At 34.4% G+C, this 16,909-nt stretch overlaps 1 protein-coding gene across 1 annotated transcript; it reads left to right on the top strand.

Annotated features, from left to right (window-relative positions):
* Positions 1-37: 37 nt before the first annotated feature.
* On the top strand, positions 38-16,549 carry TUBE1 (tubulin epsilon 1). Its single transcript, XM_025383669.1, has 12 exons — positions 38-170; positions 274-347; positions 965-1,017; positions 3,312-3,369; positions 6,032-6,147; positions 7,469-7,590; positions 10,702-10,889; positions 11,099-11,274; positions 12,350-12,490; positions 14,300-14,440; positions 15,114-15,288; positions 15,637-16,549. The coding sequence occupies exons 1-12, from the start codon at positions 146-148 to the stop codon at positions 15,793-15,795; spliced, it is 1,428 nt and encodes a 475-aa protein (XP_025239454.1). The 5' UTR covers positions 38-145; the 3' UTR covers positions 15,796-16,549.
* Positions 16,550-16,909: the final 360 nt, after the last annotated feature.

Here is a 16,909-nt window from a genome sequence, read left to right as displayed (position 1 = left end):
GCCTGAACCTAGGGACGTGCTTAGCGACGGCAGCGGCTTGCGGCAGCAGCGTGACTTACGGCAGCCCTCTAGTAGAGCGCCGTTGCGGGTGGAATGCAGAAGCGGCCGCGGGCTAGCAGGTGCCCAGAGCCGGCTGCGCACCAGCATGACACAGTCGGTGGTCGTACAGGGTGAGCTACGCAGGGCGGATAGAGACCTGGTCGCCGCAGAATCCAGCCGCCTTGTTTCCTGCCTAATGTCCTATTCTCTTTCCTTCCTCTCCTCCGGTCGCAGTCGGCCAGTGCGGAAACCAGATCGGCTGCTGCTTCTGGGACCTGGCACTAAGGGAGCACGCCGCGGTCAACCAGGTACCCGCCCGCAGCCCCCTCGCCTGTCAGCTAGGTCTTCCAGCCTATACGCAGGAAATACTCGACTTGAGCTTTCATCTGACCCGTTTAAGATGCATGGGATGTTCTCAGTAAATAACGTACTGGTTTTTAAACATGTTAGTTCAGACACACACTAAACTAAAAGAACACTGGCCGGCGACCTTAGTCTTAACATTTTTCCTGATTCTCAGGGTCTCCTCTTTATTGGTGTTCGTGTGCAGAGCAGTGAGATTGTATATGGGAAAGTACTGTGTAAAATAGATAACACGTGTGGTTATTGTATTCCTTAATTTAACCAGTCAGCTTTTAAAAAGATCACCAAGAACCCAGAGAACGCTCATTTGATGGACCTGTTCTGCCGTCCTATGGGTGAAATCCTTTCTTTAGCACCTCCTGCTGAACTTTATCTGTAGATCCCATGGCATTTACTCTTCTAAGGAGACTGGGAAGAATCAGGCTCCGCATTTTGTGATACTTGCTTTTTCTTTTCAGAGCTTCATCCTACCCATTACAGTATTATGTAATTAAAATTGAAAGAACTTGATTTGGGCGAGAAGCAAAACCTAAATGCTATTAACATATGTTTTTCTTTTTAGAAAGGAATTTATGATGAGGCAATAAGCAGCTTCTTTAGAAATGTGGACACCAGGTAAGATGGTATTAAAGTCTGTCACAATGTGATACTTTAAGTTTCAATAGCTTGGGAGATATAATTCTTCAAAGGACAATAAAAATAGCCAGTAGCTGCAAAGTTCTGTTTCTTTGTTTCGTTATTGAAAACATATTCCTTCTATTAGATTATTAATATTATATCATCTTGCAGAACAGGTTTCCCTTTAGTGTGACTTCTTTTAACTTAACCTTGAAATAAGTTTCATTAAAGGAAAGCTGAAATTTTCCCAGAGGGCATCTTGTTAATGCATCCTGTAATAACTAACTTTTGAAAGAAAAATATGTTGTTTACATATATGCTGTAAGTATAAAAATATACTTAAAAAGGAGACAAGCAGTTATTGGATTGTTTTTATTTAATAAAGAGTATATGTAAGTACTATATATCTTTGGAAGAGTAATTTAAGTTGCCGTTCAGGATATCTCCATAAGCTTTTAATATTAAATTATTACGTTCATGCGTTTTCAAAATACTTCATAAAACTAACTGTCGTGTGCTTAAACTGAAAAATATATACTTCATATCAGGCTTTAATCCAATAGGAACATCACTTCTAGTTTAAAATTGTTGGCTGGGTATGTGAGCAGTTATCTTCTAGAGAAAGCTGATTAGTCCCTGCTTCCTGCGTGGATTCCAGAGTCTATCTAGGGCACTGGCTTGCAAACTCAGAATTGTCATTGGCATTTGAGATAAGTTCAGTGCTCTCCAGTACAGCCAGGTTAACCAAAGACCAAATTCTCATTTTCTGTCATAGGCACATTACATTAGTAGGAAGTCTAACTGAAAAGCTATGTAATAATCTGAAGGTTGCTTGGTGACCATGGAATCAGACCAAAGGAAGTTAGGTGTATTACTTTAATGGCTGGTATCATTTATCTTTATTTTATGGAGGTATCTGTCATATAGACTATAGATTCCCTCTTATTTGTAGCCCAGAATATCCTCACCTCTGAATTCTCTTGGGAGTCTCAAATTTGCCTCTGTAATACTTCCTTTCAGACGCTTCTCTTGCTAAGTTCCTATGCCCACCTCTTTACTTCTTGTTACCCAACACTTACATTGAGTATTACATAGTTGAGAGTCAGCCTGGGAGCTTTTCTTTCTTCATAAGGTGACTCTTCATAACTACACTCTCATCTCCTTTGTGTGTTTTATACTTTAACCTGAGAGCACTATTTTTTTCCCGGTAAGTTTAGCAAGCAGAGTTGTGGCATCTTGCACTTCTTTCTGTGTACTATGAACACATGCAGCATCTGTTCCACAGCTTAGTACAAAAAATGTTTTTCGAAGTAAGACCATATCTTTGTGTACTCTTCTTACCAAATTGTTATACCTTTTGAATAGCATGATAGGAATTTACCTACAGCATGGGTTGGCATACATATATTTTCTGTAAAGGACCAGGAAGTAAACATTTTAGGTTATGTGAACCATAAAGTCTTTTGCACCACTTTTGATCTGTAGCATGACTGTGGGCGTAGGTAATACATAAAGGAATGGGTGTGTCCATATTTGAATAAAACTTTATATACAGGCAACTAGTTGGATTTGGCCTGACAATTGGCAGCCCTTCATATATTCTGTCTTGTGAACTGTCTTTGTTGACCCATATACTGCATTAGATTTCAGTACTTTGGCAACTTATTGCCAACGTGAAATTCTGAGAACAACCTTAGATACTCAATGGTAAATACCAGTTATATCTGTTGATGGGTGTTTAGCTGCAACAGGAAACCACATTAATGGTGGCTTAAGCAGTAAAGGTATCCATTTGTCTCACAAATCTGGAAATCAGATGTTCTAGTTTTAAAGGAATGCCTCAAAGATCTAATACTATATATGTTCCACTGTGCATAAGTGTGCTGGCTTTTTGTACTTGTATTATTACTTCATGACTATAAAATGGCAGTCTCTGCTCCAGGAATCACATCCATATTCATGTTTGAGGCAGGAAAAAGGAAGAAGATAGACGCCAACTGCATCTGGTCCTTCTTTAAAAGCTTCCCAGAATACTTCCCCTTTATCTCATTGGCTAGAACTGGATTACATGGCCAGCCCTAACTACAAAGAAAGCCAGGAAAATAAGTACCTCACTTTTTCAGCCTAATGGGAGGTAAGTAAGGAAGAAAGAGATTAGGAATAGCTGTTGCGTCTGCCTCACCTGGCCTATAAGCAGTCTTATTATATAAATGGAAGTTAACTTTATTACCTGATAGCGCTATTAGCCATGGAAGATCTTATGACCATTTCTCATTTTTTTTATCTTTCAGAGTGGTTGGTGATGGTGGAAGTATTTCCAAGGGAAAAATATGTTCTTTAAAAGCACGAGTAAGATACATAAGCTTGGATTCTTATATTACATGTATTTTTTAAATAACTATGCTCGATAACTATCATGAAAATAAAACTTTAAACTTTTCAAAGTAGAAAAAAATTACTAAGCCACATTTAATATAAATATAACTAAGTAGACATTTGTGTCCACCTAACACATTAGGGGGAAAAGCCCGTACTTTAAAACACTGTAGTTAGCCTTTTTTCAGGAGAAATAGTGTCTACATAAATAACAAAAGGAGCCTTCTTAACTCTAAGGACCTGAAATACATACTAGTACAGTTTAGTGTTTTATTCAAAGATATTGGAAGATTTATTTGCATCAAGGTTACTACCAGCACAAAACATGGAACCAGCCACATTGTAGTGAATAAAAACCGTTAACCATGTAAGTTCTCCTGAACCAAGTACTTCAGATTCGTAGCCCATATTTGCAGTCTTATTTACGGTCTTAATCATTCCAACAATATTTCTTGATTGTTTCTGTGTAACGAACTACTTTTTCTGATTTTTGATCAGTGATCTTTGACTGTAACAGAAAAGAAAGTTTAAATGTTATGGAAGGAATTGAGATGCTAAGGATCAGACCTGGTGTAGTAGCTTAAAGACTGGTGAGCAATACTTTTGTGACATCTGGGAACCATCTTCTATCTGCAATCTCTGATGTCCTTGGAAAACAAAATTTAGGGCAGCGATCATGTGCTTGCAGGCTGTTACAAAATTGACTAACACAGTATGCTTTGTGATGTAGAGAGAGCAGGTATCCCAATCCAAATCTTAGCGAAAAAGAGACTTTGACATTTCCTAGACTACTCCCAACTAAATCTTTTTCCTACAACCATATCAGTAAGCAGATGGAGAGGTGGAGGAAACACTATTAGGAAAAAATAAATCAGCATGTTTTTGTGGCCTTTGACTTTTTTTCCGAGAAGGTACTCTTCCATTTTCTCCTTAGGAGCTCTCAGTATTGTGTGGTTGTGATCACTGAAGAGTCCAGGCTTCATAAGATAGCTTGGTGCTTGGGTCCCTCCACTGTGTTCAGTTTCTTAGGTTAATGAATACTCAGAATTTTATAAATCCTGTGTTACAATTAGGGAAAAACCAGGCGGCTCTGAAAGAAAATACAAACATCAAATCCTAGAACAGTTGTGACTCCAGACCTTGGATGCCTAAGTGAAGAACCCAAAATACTCTCCCAAAGTTTAGTTAATTTCCAAAGGAAAAACAAGGGCCTGATATAACAAGAAGGTCTGGAAGAGTTATATGTCAGGATTTTAATGTTAAGTGACGAGGACAATAATGATTCTATCAAAACTAATTTCAGGAGGTACCCGAATATCAGTTTGTATTTGCATATTGCTTCCCTTGCCAGGTAGCAGAGTAATTGAGGGTATAATTTATGTATGTTTAATCTTCCACATACCTCAATAAATCTATTTTGGAACAAGGCCAGTATAATCTAATTTGTTTTTTCTTTTATAATCTCACAACTTGTAGTACTAAAATTTGCCCATACAGTGAAGTCTCTGGTTGGTTTAGGTGTTAAAGTCGTCAGCATTTGAAGTCAAAATTGCGTATTGTCAGAAATATGCTTGAAAATACCTAACATTGCCAAACATCCTATACAGTCCTCTGTATGTAAAGTGTATATATGATTGCTCTATATAAAGGAGCACATTTGTAAAACATAGTTTTATAGTCTTTATGATATACTGCTATATTATTTTAATTGTAAATCTTAAAGTAGCATGGTTAATTACACAAATGATTAAACTCACTGCATAATGGTAACAGAACTGAAAGCCATAAACCAAGCACTTCTTCTGTGACACTGAATCAAAGAGTTAACAAATCATTGTTTAGTGTACCCTAAGCATTTGTTTTAGCTTTGCTTTTTTATTTAACTCTACTTAGTTTACTTTTTCACTGTTCTTCCTCTCTGTAGAATATATGGAAAGTACAGGGAAGTGGGAGGATGGGACATATAATCCTACTGCCAAGCTATCCCTGCTTTACGTTTTACTAGATTTCCTTCATCTTTTTTTTTCTGTTTTTTCTTTCCATAATTAATTTCATGTTTTGTATTCTCATTTCTTCTTAGAAATATAGGTTTTCTGTCATGTCAGCTCAAGTTTGTGGTAATGAATTAGATCGTGAATTACCTGGGGGAAGGGACCATGTTGTCATTTTTCACATCTATCCAGTGCCTTTGCTTTGCATGTAATGGCAAATTTACTCATTTGAATTGGGCAGTTTTGGGCTGTGGTTCATAAAGAGCAGCATGATTGTTCCCGGTACGCAGATGCATTAATGCATCCCATATTTATTGAGAACTTATTCTGGTTAAGGATGCCTTTTACATTTCTGAGACCTTGTTAGAAATTCAGTTGAGGGGATTATTCTTGGGCTTTTTTTCCCCAACTAGGCATTTTAGAGTAGGATAAAAGAATTTAGAATCCATTTTTTAATTGGATTCCACCTTTCAAACAGAGTGAAATTATTTTTTAATTTTTACAACAGATTCTACATAAAGATTTTAATTAAGCCTAAACTATCAAGAGAACAGTGTAATATTCAGTGCATAAATTATTTTCATTTACAGAGTGAATAACTCTAAAGGAAAACACATTAATTATATTTTATTTTTCTTTCTCAGGCTGTCTTGATTGATATGGAAGAAGGGGTAGTGAATGAAATTCTGCAGGGACCACTGAGAGATGTATTTGATACGAAACAGCTGATCACTGATATTTCTGGCTCAGGAAATAATTGGTGAGAATGCACAGCATAAAAATTGAATATTTTCTGAAAAAAATGAGCAATCTTTTCTTCATTGTGAGATTCCACTGATGTGAAACAAGATGCAATTTGCCACATAATGCTAGGCCTTTCAGCCCACCACCTTAATAAATGGTGGCTTGGAAGCCATCTGTATTTACTCCTAGTTCCTTCTTTTTTAAAGAAAAAGATGAATTATGAAAAATTAATTCGCTGAATTCCTTTTCATAAATTGATTCTTGAGGAACACTAAATAGTGACAAATGTGTTAAGTATTTCCATTAACTGTTATCTATGTTATTTGACTTGCTCTCAAGTTGTCCAGTTGGTCAGATGTAATAGAATTGATAGAGATGCAAGCCAGACCAGTATCCTAGCATTCAAGCTGAGCCTGAGGCTTTTTAGGCCCTTGAGTATATCATGATCTCTTTACTGTAAAAAAAGCTTCAACAGTGATTACTTAAGAATTCACGTTGAGACTGTTGTTGTTTTTTAGAAATTAAGTAGCTCCTTGTTATTTGCAAATCTCTCATATTCATTATTTTCACTATTTACAGCCAGTCCCTCAGGTTCATAATGTGGAGTGATGTATAATTTTACTAAAACATAAATTTGAATCTTGTGTTCCCAGAGAACCAGTCACTTAGTACGTGAGCCCATCTGACCACCTAACTGCATTTTCACTAATTGTTGTGTAACTTATTATGTAACTTTTGAGTTATACCTGAAATGCATGTTAAGGGAAATTTTTTTACTTTAATTCATCATAGTGATATTTGCAAATTTGGACAACTAAAAAGACTTGCCGAGCTGCATGAATATCAATTTCTACCATGTGCCATTTCATCTAATAACATGATATGACCATTTTTTTCTCATATATGAAACCAGAATAGGTTTGTTTAAATTTTTTCAGTGTCTCTTTAGTTTATCATATTTTGCTTTTTAATATGTAAAATCCACTACAATTCAGAGCTTACCTTAAATGCAGAGAAGAAAAAATGATGTAACTGAAATCTTGTTTTGTCGGAATTGTACCTTAAGAGAAGGTTAAGAAGATAAATTTAGAAAATCATAGTTTAGTATTCATTACTGATGATCTTACTTATCCACATATTTGAAGATCACAGATATTGAATATTTGTTAAGTTTTCTATCTAGTATCTTCAGGATATTGTATGATTTATTTACATGAAACAACAATAGACTTTAGCTCAATAAAAATACTTTTCAAATTTGTTTAAAATCCTTTTATTTAGATTAGAACTAATAAAAAAATGCAAGGAATTTTAAAAATCCTTGTTCTTATTTCCAGGGCTGTGGGTCACAGAGTTTTCGGCAGTCTTTACCAAGACCAGATTTTAGAGAAGCTCAGAAAGTCAGCAGAGCACTGTGATTGTTTGCAGTGTTTCTTTATAATACATTCCATGGGAGGAGGTAAAATTTTTCACTCACTTGCCTGTAACAGTGTTAAAGTATAAGTGGAAATTCATTTTGCAAACATAAGTCTTGTTTTTAGACATGTGCTTGATAAAGATAGAACTATTCGGAGGGTGTATAGTTTGAGTATATAAACATACACCTTTTTATCTTAAAATTTTGTGGTATTATGTCACTATTTTCTCTCTTTTTTTTTTTTTTTTTTAATGTAAGCCCTCTTAAGAATCAACAGAACTATACTGGAAAATTTTTTTTCTTGTACCTTTAGTTTCTTTTACGGAACATGCAGCTACTTTTCAGGATGTATGAGCTTTTGAGGAATGCTGACTTTCTCCTCAGAGTTTGCCTGTACAGTCCTGTTTCCTAGAGTGAAGCATTTTTGACATGTTCATAAAGTATGCTTGCCAAAGAATATCAATACCCTGTCTTTAACCATCTTCAAGCCTTTCTTGTCTCCAAAAAGAGAAAAAAAAGTAAAAGAAACTAGTTTAGTCAATTCCTTTAGATCGTTTATTACACGGCAGTTAATTGACTTGAACTAAAAATAAATAATCAGCATTGCTTCCTTCCCCCAGGGAAGTCTATACCTTAGAACTGAAGTATTTTGCTCCCCTCTTCTGTAAAAATAGAAACAGAATGTAATTTGCTGATTTTTAAATAGGCTTAGCAAATATTAAAAGAACAAAATTGTCACACTTTTTTCCTCCAACCTGAGATTAAGATTTTATATTCAGCAAGTTATGTGTATGTACAGTTGATTTTTATACATATTGTTCATTGACATAGCATTGTAAAATTAGAAGTTAAAATTGCTGTGTAACCATGTCTTTAAAAGACCCTCATAAACATTCAGTTAAGAAACAAATTTGTCTTTGTACTAGTATAATTAACCTGCAAATTTGGGTTAGTTTTTTTAATTGATTTATAGTTCATTATATCTTTCTAAAAAATACCTTTATTACCCAACATCTGAGAAGAACATACTTACAATTCACTTAAAATTGCAAAAATAAATATTACTAAAGGTTAAAAGTAAAGTTCTTTTTTCCCATGTCTAATCCCTACTCCCTGTCCTCACAGATGGTCAGGTTTGCAGGGTCTTTTTATGTCTGTTCTTTCAGATATATTCTATGCCTATCAAAGCATGTATGTATATTTTTACATAAACAAGATTATCCAATATATACTATTCTGTAATTTTTCCACTTTATCTCTTCCTGGAACATCTTTCCATATCAGCTCTCTGTCATAGAATCAATTATACAATTTAAAGTGAGTTTGTTATTGATGGGTGTTAAGTGTTTATGGTATTTAGTTTTTACATCCCATCATCAGTGAAAGTGTGGGACAAATACTTCTGCATTTGTGCCACTATAGCTTTAGACAGTATTCCTAGGAAGAAGATAGGACCAAAGCATATGTACATTTAAAATTTTGGCTGATATTACCTATACACCTTCCTACAATATTGCACCAGTGCTTCTTACTGGCAACAATGTGTATGAGTTTCTATTTCCCTACACTAGCACCAACACCGAGTATCATGAGACATAAATCTATTATATGCAAAAGTATATCTAGTTTTAATTAGAAAGGTTGAGCATCTTTACTTCCATTTGCAATTTGTATTTCTTTTATTATGAGTTAAATATTTCTATCCTTTGCCCATTTCATGGTGGCGTTATTCATATTTTTTGTTGTTGATTTGTGGGAACTTTTTCTTAGAGAAACTTAGTCCTCCATCATATACATTGAAGGGTTTTTTTGTAAGTTTGTCCTGTTATTTTGTTTATGGGTTTTTTAAGTATATATAGAAGTTTTGTTTATTTTTAATGAAATCAAAACTGTCTTTTCTGTAATGGCTCTGGTTTTTTAATGATGCTTAGAAAGTCCTTCTCATTAAAGATCACCCCAAGAATCTCCCTCACTTTGACTTAGTACTTTTAGCATCACAGCCTTTTAATATTTATCTGCATGGATTAGAACATTGGCTTTTAAACTTTTTTTTAACCAGAATGGTATGAAATACATTTTATATATCACAGTGCAGCATACACACACGAAAAAATATATTAAGAAAACATTATTTACTCATACTACATCTGACATGGTATTTTCTACTGTTTCATTTAAGAAAAGAAAACAGTACTAATCTATTCATTAGTTTCATAGCCCGCTAATAGTTCAGAACCCAGTTTGAAAAACACTGGATTAGAGGATTCCAGTTTTAAGTTCTGAAAAATTTCTGAATTTATGTAAGTGTAACTTTATGTATCAGAAAAGTACCTTTAATGAGATTCCTAGAGTTTCTGCTTTTAAATAAGTTGTGCTTCATATTTGAAAATTTTTGAAATTCGAGGTAGACATGCTTAATTGTAAACAATTTTAACTGTTTAAATTGCTTGATGACATGATAGTTTTCTTCATCATGAAGATTGTATACACACTACACTAAAGCTGTCAAGTTAGTTTTCTTAAGTTGCTTAATATCAAATGTAGACTGAACACTCTCTTAGTTGAATTTTTTACTTGTGCATGTGCAGTTGGTTTTTGTGGCATTACATAGGTATAACTTAATTATGAAAAGGAGTAAAATATAGATAGCCCTCCCAAACTCACTGTCAGAGCCAGAGATGGAATTCAGGACTTCATTTCCTGAATGTTGCCTTCATTTCCTGCCAAAATTAGATTAGTTAATATATAATCACAGAAATAAGTTGAAAATTAGTTTTTCAAATATAAAATTCTGGCCAGGTGTGGTGGCCCATGCCTGTAATTCCAGCACTTTGGGAGGCCAAGGCAGAAGCTTGCTTGAACCTAGGCATTCAAGACCAGCCTGGGCAACATAGGTAGACCCTGTCTCTACACAAATTAAAAAGTTAGCCAGGCCTGGTGGCGCATGCCTGCGGTCCCAGATGCTTGGGAGGCTGAGGCAGGAGGATCGTTTGACCCTAGGAGATCAGGGCCACATTGAGCCGTGATTATGCTGCTGCACTCTGGCCTGGGTGACAGAGCAAGACCCTGTCTCAAAAGAAATAAAGTGTCAAATTCCTCACAATTATATTCTGAATCATTTATGCTAATTTTTAAAAATATTTTAATCCTCAGGAACAGGATCTGGACTTGGCACATTTCTTTTAAAGATGCTTGAAGACGAATTCCCAGAAGTATACAGATTTGTGACTTCCATTTATCCTTCTGGTGAGGATGATGTCATAACCTCACCTTATAATAGCATCTTGGCAATGAAGGAACTTAATGAGCATGCAGACTGTGTGTTGCCCATTGACAATCAAGTAAGAAATGACATTGGAACTTATGGATGAATGTTATGTATATTCAGTCTTGTATTATGTTTATGTGTTTATATTAAACATTCTCTTCACTTTTCAGCCTTCTTAGAGAAAAAATCAGTTTAAATTGTTTTTCTTTCTCTTTCCTAGTAGAATATCATCTATATCCACTCTTCTTAATAGCTTCTCTCCTGATGTTTTTCCCTCAAAAGTCTTTATTTGACATCATTAGCAAAATCGACCTCATGGTGAATTCTGGAAAGTTGGGTACAACTGTGAAGCCAAAGAGTCTGGTTACTTCAAGTTCTGGGGCTTTAAAAACGCGGCATAAGAAGCCCTTTGATGCAATGAATAACATTGTGGCAAATTTGCTGCTCAACCTAACGAGGTAATTCTATCCAGGGATAGTCGAAAAACTTTATTGTGCTTTTGGTGATATTTTGAATTTTTGTAGTATCATTTTTTAGTTATTCTAAATTGTAGAAGCTGCTTCTGTTTTTATTTTGTCTTCTATCTTCTTTTCTTGGAGTGATCAAGCATAATTTTAATTTCTATGACCCCAAAGCAGCATTTCCCCAAGTATATTCCATGGAATATTAATAGGTATCATATGATGTAAAAGATTTTGTGGTTGACACACTTGCGAAACACGTAGACAAAATTAAATATTTTTTAGCTGTGGAATGTCTTAATCATTTAAACCAACTAATCTGTACCTCCTCATTAGCTGGACCAAAAGATTTCTGTGGCTTTTTGGTATCAGAGATTGCTTTGACATTTTTATATTCTAGATTATAGAATGTATTAAGCAGATTCTTGAGGAATTTAGTTGTTTCTACAGTTCCTAATTATTGACCTATATGTGTTTAACTCAAATATAAAGTTTGTTTTAAATAGGATATTTTTATATGTGTAATAAGCAACTGTAATAGTATATTGGTTACACTTCAGATAATCCAGAAACAGGAATTACTGTAGGGCCAGGCATGGTGGCTCATGCCTGTAATCTCACCACCTTGGGAGGCCAAGGCAGGTAGATTGCTTGAGCCCAGGAGCTGGAGATCAGCCTGGGGCACATGGTGAAATCCCATCTCTACAAAAAATAAAAAATTAGCCAGGCATGGTGCTGTACACCTACTGTAGTCTCAGCTGCTCAGGAGGCTGAGCTGGGAGGCGGCGGTTGCAGTAAGCTGAGATCACACCACTACACTCCAGCCTGGGCAACCAGAGTGAGACCCTGTCTCCAAAAAAAAAAAAAATTTAGATGTGTGTTATGTTTTATTTTATACATCATTGTTCTGATACTAAATTTTACTAATATGGAAGAAAAGCATGTATTCTACACTGAAGAACAGTGTGCAAAAGAATTTGAGAAACTACCTGCTGAGTAAATCGAGCTACATTTAAAAGTGTATAATTTTAAAATTAAACATTTTCTCATCATTTTAATCTTAACTTTTTAGCTCTGCAAGATTTGAAGGATCCCTTAATATGGACCTTAATGAAATCAGCATGAATTTAGTTCCTTTTCCTCAACTTCATTATCTCGTGTCAAGCCTAACACCTCTGTATACACTGACAGATGTTAACATTCCTCCTAGAAGGTAAGGTGTAACTGTTTCAATTTTTTGAGGCTTCATATTACTTTAAAAAACATTTTTAAGAGAAAAAAGTTTGCAATAACTCTAGTTATTTAATTGTATCATCTTATCTGTGAGAAGTATATAAAATACAGTTGATGACAGCCATTTTTCCGTTAGATGAATGCATCTTTATTTAGAATTAATTGTTGAAAAATGTCAGTATTAAACTCTTTAACTTTAATGATTAAATGTGTAGGCTTATGAAAAGTCCTTTGAAGTCTGACAAACACATTTGAATCCTAGTTGTCACTAGCTACAGGACCTTGGGCAAGTGACTTAAACTTTCTTAGTTTTTCTCATCTGTAAAAATGAAATAGTACCTACCTCATATACTTACTGGGTAGATTAAATGAGTTTGTTTTAAAGCTACTATCACAGCCCAGTACCATAGAAGAATTTCAGATGTAACTTTGTATGTTTTCCAGAACACCTTGCTTTGTAACTGTGTGTCATTGTTAAGCATAAAGATTACATCAGTATACTTAACAAAAAATGTAGTTTTGAAAGTTACTCTTAGCATGTATACTGACGATGAGCTTGAGAAGTTCACAGTGGCATTCACAGTTGACTGAGGGCAAAGGTCCTGCCAAACTCTGTGAGGGGACAGTATGTAAATAAGAAAGGAAAAACTAAATTGGCTGAGTGCCGTGGCTCACACCTGTAATCCCAACACTTTGAAAGGATGAAATGGGAGGATCACTTGAGCCCAGGAGTTCAAGACCAGCCAGGGCAACATAGTGAGACCCTATCTGCACTTGTACTCCCAGCTACTCTGGAGACTGAAGTGGGAGGATCACTTGAACCCAGGAGTTTGAGGCTGCATTGAGCTATGATTTTGACCCTGCACTCCAGCCTGGGCAACAAAGCAAGACCCTGTCTCTAAAACAGATTGAAAATAATTTTTTAAAAGTTTTTAAAGAAAACTAAATTAAAGATTCCTTTTTATAATTAAAGTTTTGACAAGATAATTCTATACTTTAGGAATGTCGCAAGTGATATTGGTAAGTTTTCATCTAAGCCAACAGCAAATGACCACTTTGCCAACTGATAGATAGGACTCCCTTTCTGCATGGGATGCTGGTGACCTTAACAAGCTAAGCATCATACCCAGTGTGTGCAACATGGTGATTATTAAATGTCCATTGGCATCAGCCTAGCATTGGAGTCTGTGTATTGTTAGATATAAACTTTGTCAGTCACCTTTATTTTCGTCTTTTATCTTTCAGTTAAAAGACTTAGGTTAAAAGTCTGCTTTTAGGAGCACTACTATGGAGTTTCATCTTTTATAGGAGAGCTTCACATTGTCCTTTGATAATTTCCTCCTGTTAACTAATTTTTGATATAATATACTTTACAAAGTAATAGTCTTAATGTTACAGGCTTTTAATTAGTTTTAGTAGTTTGGATACTATGAAATAAATAAGGTATACTGAACTAAGTAATAATGATACAAATTTCAAAAATCAGTACTACATAGAGTTCAGTAATACTACAGTCAACATTTTGTAGCTACCTGAAATCACCAATATACTGCAGAAGCTTTTTCCTCCCAGAAAAAGAAAATATTACATGATTTCTTCTCTTTTCATATCAAGATTGCTTCAAGAAAATTATAGTTATTTAATATTTTTAGAATACATATAATCTAATATTTTGTTAGTGTAATATTTAGTGTGGTGTATTTACTTATAGAGGACTGTCTTCATTTTAGTTATACCTAGAAGAAAGAAGTAATATTTTGTATAAACAATGACACTTTCACTGTTGCAGATTGGATCAGATGTTTTCAGATGCCTTTAGTAAAGATCACCAGCTGCTTCGGGCGGACCCCAAACACAGTCTTTACCTTGCCTGTGCGCTCATGGTTAGAGGAAATGTACAAGTTTCAGATGTTCGTAGAAATATTGAAAGGTTTGGTTTCTATTTTGAAAGATAATTTGTGTGTGCTGCTTGGGACAGTGTGGCATAGTAGTTAGTTAACAGCCGCCCTTCAAATTCTAACAGTGCCACTTACTAAAGTGTAACCTTGAACAAACTACTTAGTCTCTTTGTGCCTTGTTTTCTTCAAGTGTAAAATAAGGATAATAATAGTACATAGTTTTTATTTAGGAGTATTAAATGATATATGACATGTTTTATGAAAGTGTTCAGAAAATCATAGCTATACTATTTTTATTACCAGTACCACCAGTACTACTACTACTACTACTACTTCTGATTTTTGTGTTACTATTTCATTCTATTTATAAGAAAACTAATCTGTTGAATTACAAAGTAAGGAAAATGATAGTACCTTCATTTGTTTATATCCCTAGATTTCTCCTCTTGAGGAATGAGTTTCTAGCTTCTTGAATCACCATCACAGCCAATTTAATGTTCCCCTACAAAATGTCTCTTAGTTCACTGTCCGACTGTACCATGTTATTGCCAATGGTAAAAAATAGATAACTTAGCATCTAAACTAAGCAATTAGAACGATACCATCCATAATGTTCTGGTTTAACTAATATGAGCACTGCCATAATATGGCAGACATTTTTAGTAACTTAGTTCTTACCTTTGAGATTTTTTTTTTAAATCTCAGATTAAAACCATCTCTACAATTTGTCTCCTGGAATCAAGAAGGCTGGAAGACCAGCCTGTGTTCCATACCTCCTGTGGGCCATTCTCATTCTTTATTAGCTTTAGCAAATAACACATGTGTGAAGCCCACCTTCATGGAACTGAAGGAGAGATTCATGAGGCTCTACAAGAAAAAGGTAATTATTGTACAGCTTTGTAACTGTATGTGTTTATTTTGGCTATTTAAGATGTATTCTTAAAAATTACACTATTACAAATCAGAGGTGATCTTTTCTGTATGTGTTGTACTGATTATAACTGAAGAGGAGAGGCTTGCTCATACTACTTTTACTCTAAATGAGAACATTCATGAGTTTATGAGATTCATTCATTCAGAGTTTATGGGATTCATTCAATCTGACACAAGTTCTCTTTCAAGTGTAGAGCTGAACTCTAATTTTAATAAGGAATATTTACCTTTTAGGATAGTCATATGTATTAAAGTTCCTGAAATGGTAAACGTTACCTAATTTTTTAATTTATAGGCTCACCTTCATCACTATCTACAAGTTGAAGGGATGGAAGAAAGCTGTTTCACAGAAGCTGTGTCATCTTTATCAGCACTCATACAGGAATATAACCAACTGGATGCCACAAAAAACATGCCTGTGCAAGATTTACCCAGACTAAGCATAGCTATGTAAAAAAGAAACCCTCAAAAATACTTTCTTAATTTCACATTGTTTTTTCTGACCTTTCTGTCTCAATATTTTTGTAATTTGGAAACCAGTTTTTTCATATTAGGAAATATTTTTGTCTAAAAGAGTGATTTCTGTTTAATCACAATTTGTTGGTAATACTAATGTTTGAAATTAATGAAATTTTAGTACCTTAACTTCAAACATTTCTCTTCAGAAAAGTTCCCTTTTCTAAAATTGAGAGAACAGAGTTCTTGAATATTTTGCTGTATTTATAGCCTCATATTTAGGCATTTATGCACTGATAATCATATCTTCAATTAAAATCTTGTATAGATATATTCTTATAATTATTTATAATTTATATTTTGATGTTCTATTTAAGTTATCCTGATTCTTTAAACGTAGTTCCTGGGAGTAGAAGAACACAGTATAAATATTTCCATGTAATATCCACTAAATTTTCAGGCATAGGTTTTATTACAACTGTTAAGGAGGTTTTGCTGCTTCTTTAGATAACAATTTGTTTGCTCAGAAGAATCCTAATTTGTACACTTAACATGTATTTGTATTAAACTTTTTAAATAATTGCTTTCTTATCAAACCAATTGATTTTATAATAAATGTCCATATTTTTCAACAGTACTACTTGTTATTGTTCTGCATGTCATTTATACAAATGAACAGAATGTTACTAAGCTTGATATCTTCCAAACTTTGCAATAAATGGCTGTAATTGTTCCAGTTACTGTAATCTTCAGTTCTAGCCTTAACATTAATTTATTTTTAATAGCAATTTATATTTCAGATCCACAGGTTAATTTTAAGTTTTTTTATTTATATTTCTTTTTGCAGTGTAATGATACGGTTCTTGGTCTTTGTCTTGGAAATTTAATTTTTTATAATATTCAATATAAAAAATTTTAGATTGCAGTTGTTAACAGTGGCCAGAAAAGTTGCATTTTCTCCTCTCCAAAAGAAACTTATGTTAAAGAACAGGCAATGAAAAGTCTAAATATATTTACAGCTTAATCTTATTACTGTTCAAGAATTAATCTAGAATTTCACTTGCCCTATAATGATTTATCAACTAATGGGCACCCAGGCTACATTGTCAAAT

Source organism: Theropithecus gelada, chromosome 4 (genome assembly GCF_003255815.1).
Source record: "Theropithecus gelada isolate Dixy chromosome 4, Tgel_1.0, whole genome shotgun sequence".
NCBI lineage: Eukaryota > Metazoa > Chordata > Mammalia > Primates > Cercopithecidae > Theropithecus > Theropithecus gelada.
Note: the sequence above shows the minus strand (reverse complement) of the source record. Positions and strands in the feature narration are given on the sequence as shown.

Bases quoted from the DNA above. Each gene is read 5' to 3' on its own strand.
- TUBE1 (XM_025383669.1), top strand. From the start codon at position 146: ATGACACAGTCGGTGGTCGTACAGG. The intron at 12,491-14,299 runs GTAAGGTGTAAC...TCACTGTTGCAG, and splicing joins GTTAACATTCCTCCTAGAAG to ATTGGATCAGATGTTTTCAG. The intron at 14,441-15,113 runs GTTTGGTTTCTA...TTTAAATCTCAG, and splicing joins GTTCGTAGAAATATTGAAAG to ATTAAAACCATCTCTACAAT.